At 40.1% G+C, this 22,824-nt stretch overlaps 1 protein-coding gene across 1 annotated transcript in view; it reads right to left on the reverse strand.

The window, feature by feature from the left end:
- tesk1b (testis associated actin remodelling kinase 1b) overlaps nucleotides 1-17,401 on the reverse strand; it is a 31,195-nt gene extending 13,794 nt beyond the window's left edge. The window contains exons 1-4 of the mRNA XM_022200753.2: nucleotides 17,148-17,401; nucleotides 15,804-16,479; nucleotides 1,050-1,171; nucleotides 787-835 (exon numbers count right to left, since the gene is read on the reverse strand). Coding sequence (XP_022056445.2) covers nucleotides 787-835; nucleotides 1,050-1,171; nucleotides 15,804-15,992 — 360 coding nt within the window. The 5' untranslated portion in view covers nucleotides 15,993-16,479; nucleotides 17,148-17,401. The remainder of the gene's footprint in view (nucleotides 1-786; nucleotides 836-1,049; nucleotides 1,172-15,803; nucleotides 16,480-17,147) is intronic.
- Nucleotides 17,402-22,824: the final 5,423 nt, after the last annotated feature.

The following is a 22,824-nucleotide window of genomic DNA, read 5'->3' on the forward strand; positions in this document are numbered from 1 at the left end:
AATAGTCGGAGCCCATTGGGGTTACCAGAGCTAGAAAACAAAGTGACTGTACATACAACAAATATTTTACTGCTTACAGTTTTAATTTGTTTCCCATCACAGCCTGCAGTTCAGCCTAATTCAGCCAAAAAGTCTCTGAATTTTTCTAATGCGACCTTGGATGATAACAGAGTCACAAATGACTTCACGGTTGCACCAATAAGTACAGATGTTTCATTTTATTTCTTTTTAAAGGATTTGATAGAGCGAGGTGTTTATTTTTAGATTTTCTTTTAACTAAACCATGTAGCATAAAAGTATTTGGATGAGACAGCACAGTTTTAAGCATAGCTATGGATCGTTTTCACACAGGGACGGCACACCACAGACATGCATGCTAACGGCAGCTGAAAATCTTATGATTCTTTTCACAGATTTCATAAATGTCTACACATGAATTAAGCCATCAACAATTAAGTATGTCTCATCTAACGTAATTCTGAACTAATTTGTAAATTTAGCTAAAAATGAACAGATATGAATAATAAAGGGTATACAGAAGTTGGCTTTGTAACTCGAAACTGATTTCAAAAGAGAAGCGAACATCTGAATTTTTGTTCATGTAGAAACAAGAAGAGTTTGAGGCGTTGCTTCATACAGCTGCAGAGCTAAAGGTTAGCACAATCTAAGCTGCAAATAGAAAATTAGGATTTGCCACAACTGCAATCACACTGCTAACAGGGAATACTGGTAATTAAACACATTATTACTCTCATCCACTCAGCAGTCAGTTAATTAACGTCTTACCTCTGTGAGAGCGTGGAGCTGCCCCTCATGGACACACACTCCTATAAACCTGGAGGGACAAACAACATTCAAACAATTAGAAAACAAAAGTTTGGAGACGCACAAACACATTTAATGAGGAGGACAATTATGTGGACACAGGTACATGAAAGCAAGTCATTCAATTTCCCTTTGTTTTAAGAAAAAAAACCGTAAGATGATTATGTTAAAAGTGAATCAAAACCAGAGAGAAAAAACAAAACGTAACAAAGCATTTCATTCACCTGAGTATATTCGGGTGTGATAGTCGGTTCATGAGCTGGACCTCCCTGAGCATGTTGGCTCTGTTACTGGCCAAGATGTTCATCTTCAGAGCCATCACCTGGCCTGACACACGATGCTGCACCTGGAAGACAAAGTGAGCAAGAAAACCACACGTGACAAACTGGCATTTCCCCCTGACTTGTGTGGTTACTACAAAGTGCATAACGTACTTTTGAACTTGAAAACATCCAATCAACACATTTTTTGTGAGACATAAAACGAGACGCCCAACGAATTCAGCCACCTAAAGTCATTCACTTCTTCAAGCTGAAGGACAAAATATGATGCAAATTCAGGAATACCTCCTTCAAAAACATCAATTTCAACAAAAGGAGTTTTCTACTTATAGGGTTCAAAATACACCTTCAACAGTGTTGGTACAGAAACTAATGGAAGCCAAGAAAATGATACAAAAGACGAAATCTGACTTTGAAGACTTTGTTCCAGCTGAAAGTTTATTTAAATCAGCTTATAGTTTAAAAGTCTGACAGAACAGGCCTGCAGCAAGGTATTTATGATGATCAATTCATTTCATATCGTAACACTGAAGTAATAAAGTCAAAGTACGACTCGGTGCTGAGTAATATTTGGAAAGCGGCCATCAACAGGTCAGTCGTGTTTCTTCACGTCTCGACTGCCTGTCTCTGCCCAAACCTGCTGCCATGGTGATGACTGTCTGGTATGGTAGCCATGGCGACGCGACATGCTTCCCCACAGGCTACGTGTTCGTGCATATTTGCTTGGCAAGAGGTTCGACTTCCCAAGAAACTCGTACGAGCAGCAGGCGAGGACTAAATACTCTGGCAGTGTTTACAGAGAGGAGAAGTCAGAGGTGTTGCTGAGCGTGTTGGTGAGAAAACCCAAAGACTGTGTGAGTGTAATTACCAGTGTTAGATACAGGAAAAAGGAGTGTGAAGGCAAACGTGCTGGCATCAAGAAACAATTACCAAGGACTCCTGTTTAATGTTCTATTTTTGTTTTATAGGTTGTTACACATTCTGTGTGCTTTTATGCTCGTCTTTTGACTTGAAGTGTATCTGACCTGTAAGATAAACATATTTGCATATAAATTAAGATTAAGATGATGAAAACAAGGCCTACTTGGTCCTAAATTAAATTGAGGCCTATTTTTCAGCACTCTATGCTTAAGACTAACCTGGAACAGCATCACAAACATCTTTAACTTGAGTTTATTTGCAAGTCTGACGAGGTAGTAGACGAGGAAGCTCAGTACTTTGTCGTGTCCTAATGCCCAAAATGAGTCAAGATTAAGACTCTACGGTGACTGCAGCAGCTCTGAGGCTGAACTTTGGCATGTCGGAGCTTAAAAACAAATCAGACTAAACCCCAAATGTTAGAATGCTTTGGGAAATGAGACATTTTCTCATTAAACTGCCTTGTTTACTCCATTATTGAGGACATTCACTAATTACAAAGCATAGCTGAGCCTCAATGTCATGAGTTTTGCAAGAGATTTGATCACAAAATAACTATTGCTGATTATCGGATTTGATATTCAGGATTTCCAATTAAATAAATTTGGTAAATATGTGGTGCTTTGGCTCTGATGTAGCTGCCTCTCTCCAGGATAAATGTTCAAAAGTTGTCTTTAATGAAACACGTGAAGCATAAACAGAAGTCAGTGAAGATTTGTGTTGAATTTTTCTATATTATTCATTCATTACTGGCTTCTAGTTATTGTTAGTCGCCCAGAAAAAAAAACATATTGGCCGACAGCTTGTTTTGAGTGTGTTGCAAGATGAAAAAGCCAGAGGTTTCACAGGCAGAAGTTCTTACGGTTCTTTCTGAGGCTGAGATAGTTGACAAGATAATTTACTCAAAGCCACAAATGTTAACCTCACGATGTTGCAACATGAAAAACCAAATGAGTTGATTGTTGTTTAACAAGTTTGGTAAGAAAATAATCAAATATAAATTTGTACATTTAGGTTTCATTTTATATAAGCAATGCTGTGAGTTTTTCTCTTTTTGTACAAACATGTTTAAACTGATCCCATTAAAAGACACTGAGGACAGCATAATTTGTGCATCCATATTTAAAAGCCTGACAGTTTTTTTTTACTAACATCAGGTTGCATTCTAGTGTTAAACAGACCCTGGACCTTTATTTGCATTTGGGATTAAGAGTTGTGACCCGAATACTTGGCCATAAACCAGATTTCCTTTGAGCTAATAATAAAGTTAAACAGGCGCAGGAGGGTTTCAGGTTGCATCTTCATTAGTGACATGAGTGTAATGAAGAACAGGGATGACAACTGTTGTGAGTTTGGAGCTGCAGTCAGTGTGACACCGGCCTGATCTCAGCTGGGCTCTGTGGTTTTTCCATCGCCGCTCTGATCCAAAGCCTATTAGAGAGCAGACTAGAGTGCAGCGAGTAATGCTATTAACACAGAGAGAGCGAGGGCTGCCCACTCTTCCTTAACAGCCAGTCAATGAGAGTCTCTGCTGCACTAAATCTTTACTCAGCAGAGCCACTTGAGGACTCCAGCCTGTGGCAAATTGCTGCCACACATGGATGAACGCACTCATGTAAATCACACACAGACTCACTTGCACTTGTGTACAGTAGCTGCTTCCTCTTGCAGAAAAAGGAAGTCCGGGGAGAAATTTAAACACGCAGCAGCGGCGTGAAGAGAGCATGCAGGACTGATCTTTTTTTCTCTTTATATATTTAGGACGATGCATGTAGGCTGTGAGGGAGAGCTCTGGAGCCGATTACAGGTTTCTTTATTCGCCAAAAGCCTCCTCCTCCTGCACTTATTAGCACAGATTCCTGCAGCAAAGAGGACTGAGGGGCTTCTGGATTTAAATCACACTTGTCCACTCTCTCCCTGCACACATCTGCCTTCACACCTACTTGCAGAAATTCTTACATGCTCGTCTGTAACGCTGTGATTAACAACCGGCTGTAGACACACACACACTAACTCACATGGGGAGGCTACAGTGCAAACACGCGCCAACTGCTGATGCAGCAGCGGTTGGAATTGCAACCCTGTTTGACCCGACTGTTTTGTCCCGTTAGTTTTTAAGCTTCCAAACAAACCACATCTCACTCATCATCATTATGGAGTCTGTCTGACTCAACAACTTGGGCAACGTTTTCTCAGGTGGGTGTGTTTTTTTTGCCATCCAAGAGGCTTAAATCTGCACAGTCGCAGTCAATTGTGTGTGTTTTCTTTACCTCCTAATGAGTGCTTCATTACGAGCAGTTTACTGGTCATCTCCTTGGACTTATCACTGGAATGCAGAGATAAAGATTATCCCACGATACGGAACAGCCATGCACAGCAATACATACGCTCCAACAACGGACTCCTGCTCATATGCATGCGCTCAGACACACCCCAAAGCTCTCCTTCGAACACACTCGGGCTTGTAAAGTGCTGCTGTCAGCGGAATAAAGGTCACGGGCATCCATTGCTCTGCACAGTCAACATGTGCAGCGATGTCTGTCATCAGCCGGCGGCCCGATGAGGCGAACTGATGCACAGCGAGACAGAGAGGAGGGTGTGTCAGACTGCAGATGGAGGCGATGCACATGAGGGAAAGATGGATGTTTCAGACCTTTGAAGAATCTGATTTTAGGCACTTGAGGCGTTTTTTGTAAGGCAGAGTATATGAAGAGTGTACTAGAAAATGCAGACTCTTGTATTCGTCTCAAAAGATCAGACCAGTGGTTAAAAGATGAAACAGATCAAATGTCAGCAGCACATATACAAGGTTTGTGCAATGCTTTAATACATATGAGCACTTTGCACATCTATTTAATATCATAGCTGCATAACAAAAGTACAAGCACATCACCCATAAACAGCGGCTACAGACTCATGGTCATTTACTGCATGTCTTTCCCCCACGTTTCCTGCCCGTCTCTCCACTCAAACCGATTCCCACTGGCAGTATAATGAGCAAAATTACTCCTGCATACTGTAACCTGCAAAAATAGATTCATTTGCCAACTTCTGATGCCACACCTTCAGACAAACAGTTTGATACAAAGAGAAATTATCTTAAACAAGGAGTGGCTCTGATTCCAAACCCAATCGCAAAATTATAAAATGCATCTGTCCTCAAAATAATCATACTAAATGATATTTTTCTGTAACCTACAGAAACCACCCCTGTCAACTGTGTCCATTTCTGTGTATATAAATTAAAGCTGCATGGATTTCTAGAGGCTTAGATGCAGACTGTATTTATGTACTGAACTGAGGAGGTCTAGAGATAATTTACTGCCAAAGGAATTCATTATTGAGCTCAACCTTCCCTATATTCTGTGTTAAATATCTACTTAATGCGTTCACTTCATCGCAGCTACCTCTGGAGTCCTCTAGTTATTCAGTATGTGTACAGTCCTGGCAGGGTAAATTCAATGATTAATTTACATATGGAAACTGCAAGACTTTAGCAATGAACATGTTTTTTCCCTAACTCTCTTTAGGTTACTGTATATCGTCCTTCAGTAAAATGTTCATGTTGATTCACGTCTTCCATTTAACTGAAAGGTTTGGCAAAATGTATTCTATATGTTAGATGGTGTACAAGACTCTGAAATTTTTGGTTGTGGAATGTTTTAATATTTTACCGCATTTTGATCAGAAAATGATGGTGGCTCCCCACATTTTTAACAATTGAAATGTATTTTCTCTCTGCATATTCACTCAGATGCTCTTTTAAAGCCTTTCCAGCAACACTAAGCAAACAATGCTGGTGGAAAAGCACAAACCCATTATTTATATGGACGCTAATGCCTTTTAAAAAGTGAATTGTAAAGGATTTTGTCTCCAAAAATGCCAAAAAGGTGAAATTGCAAAAATTCAGACTCCTTTCCTTGATGCTAAAAACTAAAACGATATCAAAGTAGCTACACTACTGTTACATATTCAGTGAATGTAAACAGTTGGTTTTGTGTCTACACTACACAAGTACACGTAGGAAGACTTTTTAGCTGCCCGCTTACATTCATCTTTGAGTTTTCTTTTTCTGCTTACAGTCAGGAATGCTACCAAGCCTCTCTGCAGAACTAATGCTGCTGCTGCAGTGCTGCAGAGGTGGAAAGTGTCTGACTGTGACCACACAAACGGCTACAAACACAGCTGAGTGACTTTGCCTCTGGACACTGGGTCAACTCCAAAGGCCTCATAGATGTCATGGTTATGTTGCAGCTTCCCGTCAGCAGCAGACATCATTTCACCAGCTGAAAGTATGCTTCATAAATCTAGATCAGCTCTTAAAGATACCTCATAAGATATAGAAATAAACAGTACACTATGTATCAATAGAAATAAATAAAAACGGCTTTAGAATCAGTTTTCTTGTAGCTATACTACTCTGCAAAGCAAAACAACTGCTGTATTTAAGCGATAAAGCACCTAACAGCCGTTATTGTTGGTCTTTTGCAGCATTTTAAACACATGAAAGCATAGTTCTATTTACAATCAGCATTTCAAGCTTTGAAACCAGGACAGGAATGCTTCAACCAATCTGACATGTGCGCTTTACACAGAAGTGTGAAGGGACTGTGAGTGAAGTCCGTGAATGCACTCCCTCGGTGTGTTGGAGAAAATTACTTCTACAAAACAACTCAAGGATTAAGCCGTCGTCCGAGGCTCTGCTCTCAGTTATAGCGTGAAGGAGGAAGAAAAGCACGAGAGCCTCGGTGAGTACGCATGTGTGCAAGCGACCGAGACAAGGCATCCAGCCAAGTGGGGTCCATCGGTGAGCGAGCAGGGAGGTCCCGCTCTGTGCGGTCGAGTCAGGTTCAGAAACACAACCTGATCCAGGAGGTGCACAGTCCAGGTAACCAACAAGCTAACTGTCTGTTGCACAACAGCCCCGCTAAGCTCACCACACCTCCTCCTCACACACAGGCCAAAACACGAGGGGTCACCCAAGTTCATGCATGTTTACCACCACTGACCTCAGGCCCACTAATAATAATAATAATAATAATAATAATAATGAAATTAAAGTTTACAAGAATGTGACTGGAGGCTTTGAAGAACCAGGATAATTCACAATAAAACATTTCTTCAGGCTCCTCCAGTGAAATCTATTCATGCATAGTTTTAGTTTAAAGGAGAAATGCAGTAAAAATATTAATTGGTTGATTCAAAACAGAAGCTGTAAAAGTAAATATAGGTTCTCACTGCAACTCTTACACTTCCTAGGTGTTTTTTGCTACCGTCATTTTTACTCACTGTGGGTTCATTTTTCACAACAATATAAACACCTGCACCTCTACAGCAAAACCATGGCTAGAAGGAGGAAGAATTCTAAATGTTTTCTCTGCCATAGGACACCATTATAATGCCAGAAATAGTCATCCATCTGCTTTGTGAGCACAGCCTGTAGTTCAACCCCATTCATCAAACAAAATTCTCTCAATTTCTGTCATGTGACTGTTTGTCAGTGTTGACTTACTCATGGTTTCTTGGTTGCACTGAATTTTCTGTTTTTAACAGATTCTGCTTAAGACAAACTATTTATTTTTGGCATTTTAAAAAAAAATAAAACATGTACAATAAAGTGATTTTGATTAAATATTACAGCTTTAAACTAGATTTGGTCATTATCCCTGATGGAAGTGCACACCACACATTACTAGCTCAATGAAAGTTGTTATTTTCTGTTTTCATGGCTTCTGCCTCTGATAAATGATGCAACTATGACAGTTTTTTGAACCTGCAGGCTGGCTGGCTTTGGAGTTGACAGAGTTAAATTATTGATCTGTCTGTACCTGATGAGTCAGACTGGATTCAAAATGGGCTCTAATGTAATAAAGGAAGAATGAGAAGAGAGAAAAACAGAGCACTGATATTGGATCAGGACTCTTGTTGACAGATGATCCTGCTGAGATGTTGGACTCTGCATTGAGAGAGAAAGAAAACCTGGATGTGTGCATTCATAATGTCTGAGGCTCTGGAGGAGCTTTGATAAATCTCAGGAAACATACCTAGTGGTGGTCAGAGTGATCTTTGCTGCAGGCTACAAATTTATTACCCATTTTCCAATAAACAAGTATGAAAGATGCCAAGTCAGGCTGGAAGTTGGAAGATCTGTGCACTCAACCAGAGAGGATCTACGGGCTTTATTCTAAGGTAAGGAGGTGCATTATGCAAACTTTTGGACCCAGTTCTCGAAAACCACTTGACTACTTGTCAGACCATCTTGACTTCCACTGTTTTGCTTTTGTACAGTAAAATTAAAATTCTAGACTACTTCTTTAATTTGCGCAAGTTTTAGAGAGTTTAGTGAAGTTAAGACGTGTTTTCTGAAATGAGCTCGTCCATCTCTTGAAAGCCACCTCTGACTAATGTAAGCAAAACAAATTAAATTCCCCTGAATTTCAGAGGAGGCAGAGATTTCAGAGAAAGATTTATAAAAACCAGGTCAAAACAAATGCACTGTGTGACACCACTAGAGATAAGTGAGTGTACAATGTTTCACACACCCGACTCCTTAAGGTATGAAGGCACATTAAAAACGCTCCACCACAAACATTTCGTCATGTCTGAGATATCGTCCAGACTCCCATGCAAACTGGGCCATTTGTTTACCTTCTGACAGGGGAGCGGCCTTCCTCGAGGTTTAGCTAAAGGCTCCAGCACTGCCAGCATGTGGACGGGAGGAAACACCTCATTGTGCGCCGATGTAAACACACATACACTGTCTCTAGAGATAAATCTACAAAAACACTGCTAACCACGAAAGAAAAGAGGTGGGATCTGAAAACAGAAGTGTTGGGCAAGAGTTGCACAATTATCTATTTTAATCTCGGGTCCAGTGGAAATATCTAAAAGGAAAAACACGGTGGTTCAAGTGAAGACAGGCTCAGCACTTTGGTGTGTGTGCGGCTGTGCAGAACATAAACAAAACTAAATACTTGTGCAGCGAGTGACAGCAGAGCACGCCCCGACTGAAACGATGGAGAAAGGGAATAATGAGGGAAAAGCGCTACACGAAGGCCCTGATGTTCAAGTCTGCACTGGCTCTCCCATACCAACGACGCCATCCAAAAGTAACACGAAGACTCGCCCACACCGCCTCCTAATTCTGAACGCTGAAACTGATCACAAGCACACAGGAGACAGCTGATGATGGATCGTGGTTTGTGCGAGTATTCAACTCCTGAGGATTTTCCCCCCCCCCCTCTCCCGCTTTGTTGTCGTTTTATCTTTCCTGACCTGAAATTGTTCCAACAGCCAGGATTTACTAAGAGCTGGTCACATCTCAACACGTCCTGCTGGGAGATTCCCAGGAACACTGCTGAAACAATCGGTTTTGCATTCTCTCAAGCATTTTGATGGAATGTCAAGGCTAAAGTCAAACTAACAAGAGGGGGGGGGGGGGGGGGGGGATTCAGAATCACCACTAATATAAACTGAACATAGACAAAAAGGATGTTATTTTAAGAATTAGCTGTATAAAATGTTAGAAAATAGCGAAAATGAAGAAAACCATTTCCTGAAGTGTAACCTTCAAACTGCTTCTGTGTGTCCTAGCTGTTTAGACACATCAAATAAGGGCATAAAAAGCTCAAATTAAACTAAATTTATGGCCCTGAAACACTGACTTGAAGAGGGTAGATTTCACTTTGACACAAGAGTTTTGTTTTTTTTGTAAATTCTTGTCCAAAAATCCAAATCTGATTAGATCTTGTATCAACTTGAGGTCACCAGAAACCATGTAGGAAATTATAAAGTCTTCTAAAGGTTCCTTCATCTGTTGAGGCTAAAATGTAACTTTTTGGCCACCATGCAATATTTGGGAGACGCCAAACGCTGCACATCATCACAAACCATCCCCGCCATAAAGCACAGAGGTGGCAGCATCATCATGTTGGGATGTTTCTCAGCAGAAAGCCTTGGAAGGCTTGTAAAGATAGAAAGCAAGATAAATACAGCAAAGTAGAGGGAAATCCTCGAGGACAACCTGCTGCAGTCTGCAAGAAAACTGACTTGGAAGCACGCAGGGCACGGACCTCAAATGAGAACTTGTGGCTGGACTTGAAAAGGGCGGTTTACTCTTTTCCCAGTGCAACCTGACAGAGCTTGAGCAGCTTCGGAAAGAAAAATGGGATAAAACTGCAGTGTCGAGATGTGCACAGCTGACTGAGACCTATCTAATGCTGTACTAGCTGCCCAAAGTGCATCTACTAAATGACTTACAGGGGGTAAAGACATCTTATATTTTGAAAGCCAATTAAATTGACTGATTCAATGTTTAAAAGCAGTAAACGTGGAAAACTTCCAAGGAGCACAGAAACCTTTCATACCCACTGTCTCATCACTACAAGCTAAAAGGATGAAAACACTTATTTTTGCCCAGCTACAGATCTTGTCATCAGATACAAACTGGATACACACCACAGCAGCATTTGGCAACCCATTTCCTTCACATTAGCGCTCTGTCACAAGCAGCTGGCACAAACACACACGTCTGCACACATTCGCCCTTCAATCATCGTGACAGTCCGTTTTAAATCCCCTCTTTATCCAGTCACCCCTTCTTCAGCTTATTATCATATCTCAAGTTTTAAACGGTACAGCAGAAACCGACCACACACACTCTAATCAGGCTAATCACGGCTGCGAGGACGATGATGACGAGGCCTGAAGAAATAAAAAAACGTTCCCAATGTGACTCATTAAAACGCATCTGAAATGTCCCAGAATTTTTAATCACAAGATCGTTGGTCACAGCTGAGTCATTAATGGCTTCACGGTTGCGCTCAGAAACACAAAATTTTAAGTTTTCCTCAAAAAAATCTGCTTATTTTAAGTAACTTTTTTGGCAACAGTTAAATGAGACCTAGAATAAAATGGTTTGATGACACATCATGATTTTTAGCTTGATTTGGTCAAAGCTACCAACGAAATGACATGATGAGTTCAAGGACCACTAGAAGCTCAAAAGTCTGATGATTCTGTTTTTACAGGCTCGGATAAATGGTGTAATTTCAGTGATTATTAATATTTTTTCCCCCCAGAGAGCATGCCTTTCAAACCTGCCTGCGGGTTTAAGGGTTCAGATGGTAAAACCAATGACAACATCTGAATTAGAAAGCCTTAGATGTGTTTCTTTGTGGATTTTGTTGGTTTGGGCATCCAGCTGCTGCTGACAACACCTTCACATCCAACATTAAAGCTTAGGATCAATTGTTATGATCCAACTCTCAGCAGCACGGTGAACACGTGTGCTATCAGCGCCCTCTCCAACCTGTAACAACAAGAGTTTATTGGCGCAGTAAAAGTTGCAGCAATTAGCTGAGAGGCCAACACTGATCCGATTTTTAAAAAATAAATAAATCACTGTGATCCTTACAGACATGATTCCCACTAATCAAACACTCGCGTTGCTCTGGGTGTTCTGTGAGCTTCTGAGAACAGTGTCAAGAGATTTCCATGTCTCATGTAAATGACAAAGAAAGGCCAAATGAGAACCAAATCCGAATTGAAGCCTTAGTTCTGCGTTTCTTTTTCTTAAACAGCAGGTGCTATCTCCATTAGCAAACACACCATCCACTATCAGGACAAACAGTTGGAAAAATGACGCAGCAATGCAGTAATCCAATTAGAAACCGATCTAATTTGTTTGTTCAAAAGCCTGCAGGCCTGAGAAACGGGCACAATAAATACTTGCTTCCTGCGGTTAACTGAACCGTTGGACTGATGATGCAATTTATTAGTGATTGTGGGGTTTTGTTGCTTTAGAGCGTTCGGGTTTTCAGGTTGAGGCCGAGCAAAGAAAAAACACAAAAGACCAAAGCTGGTAGTTCACACACACACACACACACACACACACACGGAACTTTCCTTTGAAGAATATGAAAAGGAAGATAAAAAACGGCACCTGAAGGATTTGTCTTGACACATGTGCACCCTTCCTTTCCCCCTCTTTTTTGTCTTGCTCCCTCACTTTTTTTCAAGATTGCACAATTGCACACTGGAGAGGTGAATGGCTGCCTGTCTGCCTGCCGCGAGCCTCCATTGATCTGCACTCAGGACTGAAGCTCAACAACAGCGCACACACTCACACCAACGGCAGGAGGCCAGAGCCTTTGTAACAAGTGCAGAACATCCATTTCAAAGCCTGAATGTAAGCATGTGCACCGTGTATTTCTCAGCGATGGCCATATTTCATAAACCAAACAACCGAAAGAGGCTTTCCTGCAGAACAGTCCGGCCTTTTCCTCTGAACCAAGCCAGGATACAGGAACAATTGTTCAGTCAGCCTTGTCAGCAAAGTTTCAAATGTGACTGATAGCCATGCTAACAATTTTGCATTTATATTGCGCTATCAGAAGGGCAAGCTGATTCAAACCTAAGTGCCAACTTGACAAGCCTGCAGTAAACATGGTGACATTTGCATGCTCATTGGCCATTCAAAGGGCAAAGCCGAGGGAGTGGCGTCAAGAGGCTGAGAGGCCTGAAGAGTTTTTTTTTTTCCTGAGGTAGAACAAAAAGACTTGAGAGTGAAGTCACAACACAAAAAGTCTTATTTAATGAGGCAAAGGTCAACTATGCCATGAATTTATAAATGCGACATGACTACAAAGATATGCAGAATACTTTGAAATACAGTAAGAAACACTGTTGTCTGTGAGAACTATGACTACAAATCTGCTAGTTTCTATGGTTTAACCTCTAAAGGTTACAGTGAAGTTTTATTTATTTGCCAAACATCTGGTTTGTGCCACATGGCAGCTAAAATACAGAGACATCATTCAGCCATCGGCAGCTGTTAAGCAAAATATCAAGCAAAATATTCAGCTGCTAAATGTGAAAATGTCCTGGTTATCACTGTCTTGTATGGAAGCAATATAATTTTTTTTGTGGTTTTTACTCATTCATTGTTTCACATTTGGCTCTGATACTTCAGAGAAAGGAGCACTCAGAAGGTTAATCAATATAAAAGTAATGAACGGCTGCAGGCTTTAGGAGTCACAGCATTTAATTTACACCACCGTTCAAAAGTTTGGGGTCACCCAGGCAATGTCATGTTTTCCAAGAAAACTCACCTTTTTTCATGTGCTAACATAACTGCACAAGAGTTTTCTAATCATCAATGAGCCTTTCAACACCATTAGCTATCACAATGTAGCATTAGAACACAGGAGTGATGGTTGCTGGAAATGTTCCTCTGTACCTCTATGGAGATGTTCCATTAAAAATCAGCTGTTTAAAGCTAGAATAGTTATTTACCACATTAACTAGGTCTAGACTGTATTTCTGATTCATTTAATGTTATCTTCATTGAAAAAAATTGCTTTTCTTTCAAAAACTGCTTTTCTTTCAAAAACATGGACATTTTTAAGTGACCCCAAACTTTTGAACAGTACTGCATATACAGGATTTCTAATAAATGGCACATAAAAAGAATAGAGAAACCTTGAGCTAAAATGCCTCATATTTATCCAAATAATCTTTTTTTCTTCATCACCACACTTTCTGGCATGAATGCAACATTCAATATCTCACCGAGAAATTTTAAAAGATTGTTGATCAAACTGAAAACATGGCAGATGAGATTTTTTCCTGGGGGGAGATTTAAGTTTGCAGCTGGATTGCGATGACATATTCATCTAAATATCCAAAAAGATCAAACAAACACATGAAAAGAGGAAGCAAGAGGGGAATACAAACCAAAAATAAGTAATCTCTCGTGCCGTAGGTTTGAACACCGCTTCCAGCGTCAACATGTAGGAGCTCATAATCTGTTATTAAGAAGTGGGCATTACTGTAGGAGGTTATACCCCTAAGGTCTGCTTAATTCATGGGTATTATTGTTGACTTTAGAGAGTTAAGGCCTTATCTAAGTCTCATCACACAATTGTGTGACAACTTGATTGTGATTGATCACAATAATAGCAATAAGGGCAACAAGGACTCCAGATCTGTACAGGCGGCTGCACACGACCACAATGTCAGCCGTCCAGGAACAATATGAAATGAAGGCATTACTCCTAGAAGTTTACGTCGCTGTATATATAAGGAACAGAAAGAAAAAACTAGACAACAAGAGCTGCATCCATCAGCTAGCTTTCAACAAGGCGGTTAATCAATGCATGACCTGATATTTAACGTTCACGAAAAAAATTCAGATTTTGTCCCAGTTTTCGAAAAACCTCCTACATAAAATGCATTGTTCCAACAAGGAGCCTCTTTAAAAAGCAGGACGGTTTAATTTTTTTGCTAAATGCCACTGTGACACTGACAGAGCTGCAACTATTATCAAGCACCACAAAACTAATACTACTTTCATAATCACCCAATCAACACATTTTAAAGCAAAATCCAAAAGATTTGCTGGTTTACATTGGAAAATTAGAAGACTGTGTTTTATTTGGCAGATGTGATAGCAAACAGAAAGTCTAGTCTCAGAATAAAGCACATCAATGCATCGTAAACTCTGCAAGACCTAAAAGTTGAAGTCATTTCAATAGCTCCTGCCCTCATTAACCCTCATGTCATCCTGCAGGTCAAAACTGACCCGTTTTAAAGTTTTAAAGTGTGGGGAAAAAAAAAAAAAAATATATATATATATATATATATATATATATATATATATATATATATATTCAGAGTGAACTTTCTGGTGTCAACATTTTTGAACATTTTTTGGGTAGAAAAAAAAAGAAATGTTCAAAAATTTTCTTAACATTCACAAAGGAAAAAAAATAATCAACCAAAATCCAGTGAATTTATGTTCTTAAAGAAAATATTACAAGTTTTACTGATATATCTGTAATCACTTCAGATATTTTTAGGATTTTTTGGAACACTTTTACTCATTCTTTGAAAATGTTTACAAGAATTTTCATGCCAAATTTGGGGGATTTTCTTAAGTAAACCTTTTAAGGAATTATTGAAGTTTTCTTCCTGAAGGTTTTGCAAATTTTCAGAAATTTTAGGGATTTTTTGCTGAATTTTTGAATTTTTTTCAGACAAGGACACAGCATTTTTTTGGTGCCATAAATGAGGAAAACAGGAGGGTTAAAATGAACATTTAAAACTTCTCAACAGCCTCCAATGTGCTCTTTGACCAGCGCCTCTCTATGAAGGTGTGAGATGCCCCAGCACAGTGAGCCGTGCAGTGCCATCATTAATGAGGCATGCCCTGAAATTAGGCTCCATGCAGGTGAACAGCAGCGTGACAAAGGGATGAAGGCTGCTGGTCCAAACACTGAGGTGAGCGTAGGGTTACCTCCATGTGCGCATGATCTGCCTGTCCTGGCTGTATCCACTTACACACCAAACACACACACACACACACTCTGTGGACACTTTACGCAACATGTGGGTCACTGCAAACACGTGTGGACAGCAGAGGCTGATTAGATGGGACAGTGAGGTGTGAATTTCCACCATGATGACATCCTGTGATAAACAAAAACCTGCATCATCTTCTTCCTCTTGTAATTAGTCAGCATCATGCATGTTGGGGCTTTGTTTGGGATGCACTGGTTGCCATAGATACAACTTCTCTAGCTAGTGAAGGTGCAATTTGAGTCAAGTTGACAGGAGGTCAAGAAGTTAAGTTAAACTTATCTAAAATAATCAAAGGAGGAAAGTTTTCAGACTTAACTCGGAGGCTTGGAGGGCTTTACAACTTAAGCTCGTCATAATAATCAGCTTGTGCAGGGTTTTAATGCAATCAGGAAGTGAGTCAGACCAGAATCAACTCACCTTGAACACCTCGGAGAAGAACCCGGCGCCGATCTTCTCGCAGATGAAGTCATCTAGGCGCGCCAGGCTGGACACGGCGCTGCGCAGGGCCCGGTACGAGGACGGTCTGATCCGGTTGGTTCCGTGGACGCTGTGCATGGGCGGCTCTGCCTCTCCCTCCTGGTCCGGCTCGACCCTCTCCGTCTCCATCTCGGACGGCCCGGGAGAAGGAGGAGGAGGCGGGAGGAGGAGGACGTGGGACGTGTGCGTAGTTTAAAATCCAGCCCGACTACTGTTTACATTTCCCATGTCCGCTACAAGGCCACGGCGGGGCTCTCCGGAGGGCAGCGGCGATAAGCGCTCGGCGGGGGGAACCAAACGTTGCAGCTGTGGTCAGCAAACCCCAGTTCCTGCTGTCAGAGCCTCGCTTCGTGCCCGTTTGTCTCGTCTTCAGAAAACTACGCAGCTGCAGCGGCGCATCCTGCAGAGTCAGTGCGCAGTTTGGTGAAGTCCCTCATGCCGTGCAGCGTTGGAGGCCGTTCTCTCTCCACACTGCGCAGACTGCTGCTGCTGTCTTAGCGGCTTCTCTCCCTCGGTTTCCTCCGACTCTGCTCCTCCTGCAGTGGAAGAAGGCCGGGGCTCCCCTCCTGGTTCCACCAATTGAATCCCGGGCTTCCAGTGCGCACGGAGCTGCAGCCTATTAAAACCGGAGAGGGAGAGTGGAGAGGGGGGCGGACACAGGGGCGTTAATTCACCAAATCAGAAAGTGATGTGACCAATCTGTTAGAGAAACTCCTGCTGCTCCTGTTGGCGTGAGGATTTCTTAATTACAGCAAATGATCGCAAAACTACCCGGCACCGATGCGTTCTTTTATTTACTCTTTTTAAAAGGCTTTACAGGCCAAATTACCTCACAGTCTAAATTTCAAGAATAACTATTCGTAACTGAGGCCATGTTATCATGTTCTCAATGATAAGCCGTGAATGCAGCATGATATCACCTCTCACTGCCACTGCTTGCACTTTGCACACACAGGCCCTTTAAAGAACTGATCCAATCTGTCCCTCTGAGCAGATCTGCAGCTCCGGTGTTGGCCACAACGGTCACATTGAGAATCTCCTACGGCGCGTTTGCAGCCCGCGGGAGCCTCCTGATGCTCCGCACTAACCTGCGGATCTTCCCACAGCGCTGCCTGCCTGCGACTCGTAAATTATGGATGCCAAACTGAGCAGAGTTTACGAGCTCGTCTGTCACGGACTCGTTTATGAGCAGCTGCATGATTCAGACCGGAGAATTGCTGACGCACAGCTGCACCGACACAGAGGCTGAGACGCGTGGTCGGCTGCAGAGGAGGATCCACTCACCTGGCCTTCGCTCCGAAAGCAACCTCCACATGCGCCTGCGTCCTCTGTGGGAGTCCGGTTCAGCTGCGGCGTCCGGTTACCGACAGCGTTATCTTTATTTATTTTATTTTACTAATTAATCATGTTCGTGCGCCGCCTCGAACCGCCTTCGCGCACACTCGGGCTCTCGGAGGTTTCGGTTTACGTCCCGCTGCCTGCGTCGCTGCCGGAGGAAGAGGAGCGGTGACTTTTGCTGCGCTTTATTGGTGGCGGCGGGGCGGGGCGGGTCCACACGTGATCACGGCAAAAAATGCACCTGTGGGGGCGCTGAGCTGGCCCACTTCTCACCTATATGTCTGCTGCAGAGGACAACACACTCCATCTGGATCTAAGGTGCTGCAATATGCGTTTAACCGCAAAACAGATACATTTGCGCTGCAGAAATTCACATTTTACAAAAGAAAGAGACTTCTTGGAGTCTTATATTGATTATTATTAGCAGAGATCACATCCTCTCTGCACTGTGCTGAGAAATATGTCAGTTTAAATGTTTTCCACATTAATGAAATACACAAAATATCAATAAAATTACTAAAATTAAACATGTCATATACAAAAATATCATAAAAATAAGATTTTATGACTATGTGAACTTGTATTATCTATGCATGCATCTTTATTTCTTCTATTTTATATCATTAGAATCCATTTGACCTGTCATTCAATGGTTTTTACTTCATTATTTTGTACATTGTAGATTAATACTGAAGATATCAAAACTATAAAAGAAAACAGAATTATGTTGTACACAAAAAAGTTTTAATCTTCAGTATTAATCTACAATGTACAAAATAACACAAATAAATAAAAAGCATTGAATGAGAAGGTGTGTCTGAATTTTTGACTAGTAGCACATTTAATCTAGCTGTCACCTCTTTTTATACACACTATAAAAGATCTGCAATTTTTAGCATTTTTTACAATCTGTAAAATGACAGAACATTTCCTTATTTTAGTGGTGTTTTTTAAATAGTATTTTTACTTTAAGGTATCCATTAAAATGCAAAAAATACTGCAAATGTACATGTCTATTGTAAAATGTCATAAAAAATAAGATGTATGAAATGTGCACGATGTTCATGTTTAAGTAAATTATCCTTTACATCTTGTTAATTAGAGTTTATCTTGAACTTTTCATCAAGAATTCATTTTGCTAAATTGCATTTTTGTTTCTTTTATTTTAGATCACTAAAATGAATTTAATCTATTTAATATAGTCAACACTCCTTTTACTAACACTGTAAAAAAGCTGGAAATTGTTTCATTTTTTGTATTTTTGAAAATACATGACAATAATAGCTAAATGACACTACTGAACTTGTCTATTGTAAAATAACATGAAAAATTAGTTTTTATGTTAAAAAAACCCTTATATTTACAGAAAAAATTCATTGCCCTTGATATGATCTTAAATGAACTGTTCATTTATGCAATTAGAATTATGAGTATTTACTTAATAACCAAGGTTTGATATTTCCAAAACTAAATCTAATAATATTGTAGGTGTACATTATTTTTACATTAAAGATTTGTCAAATGTCATATTTTTATCTAAATTTGCATGGAACAGCTCTGACTTTTAATGTCCTACTAATGTGCAATGTGTGGCTGTAAAATTCCACCATCTAATTGTATTTAAATTAGCTAAAAAAAAAATCTGAATTTTACAGTTATTTAATGTTATTTATTTATTTTACAATTTTTGAACATTATACATTTCCACAGTTTTAAATACATTTTTTAAAATTATTTCTTTTTTTACTGTTTAAAATGTAGTTATTTTCACAGCAAGTATTGGTGCTCAAGCTGCAGTGAAATTAAAGTATTTTTTCTTTGTTTTTTTGAGTTTTTACTGTGTAAGTTCTTAAGGCTGATTTGGCTTTTAATATCTCTGGGGACTCATCTGTGCCATGAAGGGACCCTCAGCAGCTCAGGTGTTGGATGCAACACCAGCAGGTGAGTGATTCTCGTCGTAGCTGACGTTGTTACACATTTTCAACAGAGGCTCTGAATGAAAACCGCATAATGTTAAGATCAGTCAGGTATTTCACTCTATAGGCATCACTGCCCAAGCTAAATCTATCCTTCAGTAATTATCTCCAAATCTGAATGTTTTGCAGTGACTGGGGGCAGGTTTAACCACCCAGGGGGCCCTGGAGCAGGGGGCCCCCTATTGACCACCCACTGTCACCCTGCAGTGCTTACAGCCCACCCCAGTTCACTCCACTGCACTCAGACATCTTTATGTGTCAGCTTCAGGGACTTTTCAGGCCTTCAGCACAGGTAATTTAGAAAGAGAGTTATAAATTCTGGTGGGATTTCCCTCTTTAGCCACCAGAAGGATCTATCATTGGTATACTTTCATGTACAAGGCAATACTTTGACTACATTTGTTCTCCACCTGCACAGAAAAGTTCTGATATTTCGGTTCTCCGTTTAAAAGATCCTTTGTTGCTTTCTGTTCTACTGAATTGGATAACTAGGCTTGTGTTTACTCTGCACCTTTTGCGTGGAGTATGTTGCAGGAAGACTAGAAACTGAGTTAATCTCCCTGAGGGCTTCTAAATCCAAACTGCGAATTCTTGAGGCCAACTCCACAACATGCACTTGTTTGTCAGAATTTGCTTGCAAATCTAATCTTCGTACTTGTTTTCTTTTTGCTAGTGTCCTAATTTTGTTTCAACTTAGTAATTTTGTAACTGAATTTTGTATTTGCTGCTGCCTATCTTGGCCAGGACTCCCTTGAAAGAGATGCTTTTAATCTCAGTGGGATTTCTCCTGGTTAAATAAAGGTTAATAAATAAATAAAAATAATTTAGCTGCACCAAATGAGCCCCATATGAATTGAAATCAAGAGCCTGAATAAGAGCTTCTCATGACAGCTCCATCTACAAGACGCAGAATAAACCAATAAAGCAGGACTGGCTGTTATTAACGTGGAACAAATTCCTGAACAGATTTCTGGTCATACCAACTAAAACCTGCAGTGATCCTGGTAATCCACACTTGGCTGAATTCAACCATCCCCCAGGCTATTGCAAAGCAAATAAGGTGGGCTGCAAGGTGACAAAAACATTTCTGCAACAAAGAACTGTGCTTGTTATGTTCTTCTCTGAATTCACAGACATATGCAGGCTGTGAGGACGACGGCTGACAAGTAGGCATGACTCGGCTGGTAAGAGTCACGAGCCAAAAAGGCTGCAAACCAGTGAGAATGTCTTGCAAATTCATGTTCTCCAGTCAATCACTATCTATTAAATTAATTGAATATGAACACAACACATTTAAAGGGCCCCTATGCTGCCACCTGACTGTGTGTAAACCTGCTTTGTGGACACCTTTCAACTGCAAGTAGGTCTGATGGGAAATATATTAGTGAGGATATAATAAACAAATTAGTGCCAAGTCCAGCTGGGTGCTGGAAGTCCTGCAAACTACCCCGTGAAAAAGGATGAATGATTAAAAGTGCACTACAGCTTTTATATGAAAACACTCAGATGAGGAGAAAAATGTAGTTTATTGGCCTATTTAATGTTGTGGTTGTATTTACGTAGCTGCAAAGATACTATGTAGGGCTGTTTCCAAAAAACAGGTTGCACATTCTTTAATTTAAGTCAAGCAAATCAGATTTAATAAGTATAAAGATGTAGCCTGTATGTATATTTAATGGATCTGAAGATAAGTAAAAACATAATTTAAAAATTACAAAAAAGATAATATTCCTGCAGCTACAGCGCCAGAAAGGAAAAGAATAATCTCGTAAAATACAATAATATTCTATAATTAAAGACAGTTTCTAGAATTAATTTTACATTATCATGTGTAATTGTTTAGGTTTTTAGTATCTAATGAAGTGTATTTACATTTGTAAAAACTATTTAATTATTTGGAAACTTGGCGGAATGGTATTATAATAAAATAATCAGGCTTATTATTGCAGAAAATGTTATCACACATCGGGTTTTAAAATACAAAATACAGCTATGAAATTAGTATGATACAAATTTAGGTAAAAACAATCTGTTAAAACAAAAAAAGTCAAAATACTATTGTTAAACTAGTAACTCAGTAAAGACCCTATTTTCGAAAGTACCTTAATGTTAAAAAAAAAAGAGTCCAGTCTTAAAGCGAATGGCTGCACCTTTGAAGTTAGCTTTTACATGCAACTCAAATTTTAAAAAATCCATATTTGATAGATGTTAAAAAAGGATGCCCATCCATAGTTATAATAATTAGATATAATCAATTGATCTACCTTTAAAAATGCCAAACTAACATTATTAAATAGACACTTACATTTGGTTTTGTTGTTAATCTTAAATCATGTGATGCATAATAGGAATTTTTACATGTAATCTTACATAAAATCTTGTCTAATTAATACATCCTACATGTCTAATGGATTTTGGATTACATGTAGATTCACAGTCTACGTTTAAGTCAATATTTTCTTACATTACAAAAATACATTTGACAAATCTGTAAAATAAGATGAAAACAGATGTATTAACTAAATGAAAGAGGTCAAATAACTGCTAGTGATTGAATATGAAGGATGTAATTTATCAAGACAGACTCTGATAAACAAGACAGTCTTGAGTCAGACGCTGATATTGATGTTCTTCACAGCTGATTGTTATAAACTGTTTGGGCCACCTGAAGGTGCTGGATGCCTGAGAGCCAATAAAAAAACGGTGTCATACAGCGATGAGCCATCTCACACCTCACAGCCACATACTCCGAGTGGCGACACACCATTAACACATTCAGCTGGAGGTGTGCGATTCTCCCTGAGTTGCTGCATGATCGGATCTGTGCTGAAGCCGGGAGGGAAAAGTCACACCACTGTCGCTGATAATAACGTGTAGCATTTATTATTTAGGCCCGTCGATCACTTATTCATCACTGACTGGTATATTTGTTCTGAGTCCAAGCTGGGCTTCACTGAGCAAGTTGTGGGGATTATGTGCAAGCATCCATGCGTGTGTGTGTGCGTGACAGGGGATTATTGTGACCCCTGCTGACCTTTCTGAGTCCTCTCTGGGTTACTCTTTCACCTCGTAGAGCCAGATTCTCCTCCTCTGATGACTAAGTTGGTGCCTGTAGAGTGGCTTCTGATACGCTGGTGTGAAGTCTCTGAAGAGCAAACGAAGAAACAAACATTCAACAATGGCGGACAGACAGGATTTACTCACAGAAATAGACATCCGAGTTTGTTTTTGAATTTACTGATTGAATGGTCGAATTTAAGCATTGTGTTTTATGATGGGATTTGTTGGGAAGGGAGTACTGAGGCACGTTTTAACTTTTGTTCTTCCTCATAAATACTATCAGCGTCCACTAGATTTCATCACTTTTATCTGAACTGCTTCAACCACTTTTGGATGATTTGCAGTGAAAATTTGTACATTTGTGGCCTCCAGAGTCTCATATTTTTTACCTTGTACCAAAATGCCTCAATATCTATCAGATGACTTGCCATGAAGTTTGGCACAGACATTCAAGTGGACCCTCGCCTTTGTATCATTAGATTAAAACTCTGATTTGTGCAGCACTTCGGTTTATGACCAGCCTCCACTGTGCACAAAAATAAGATGTCAAACATGAGAGCATTTATGCTCTTTAGAGTTTCTTTCTA

This window comes from Acanthochromis polyacanthus, chromosome 23, assembly GCF_021347895.1.
Source record: "Acanthochromis polyacanthus isolate Apoly-LR-REF ecotype Palm Island chromosome 23, KAUST_Apoly_ChrSc, whole genome shotgun sequence".
Lineage (NCBI taxonomy): Eukaryota > Metazoa > Chordata > Actinopteri > Pomacentridae > Acanthochromis > Acanthochromis polyacanthus.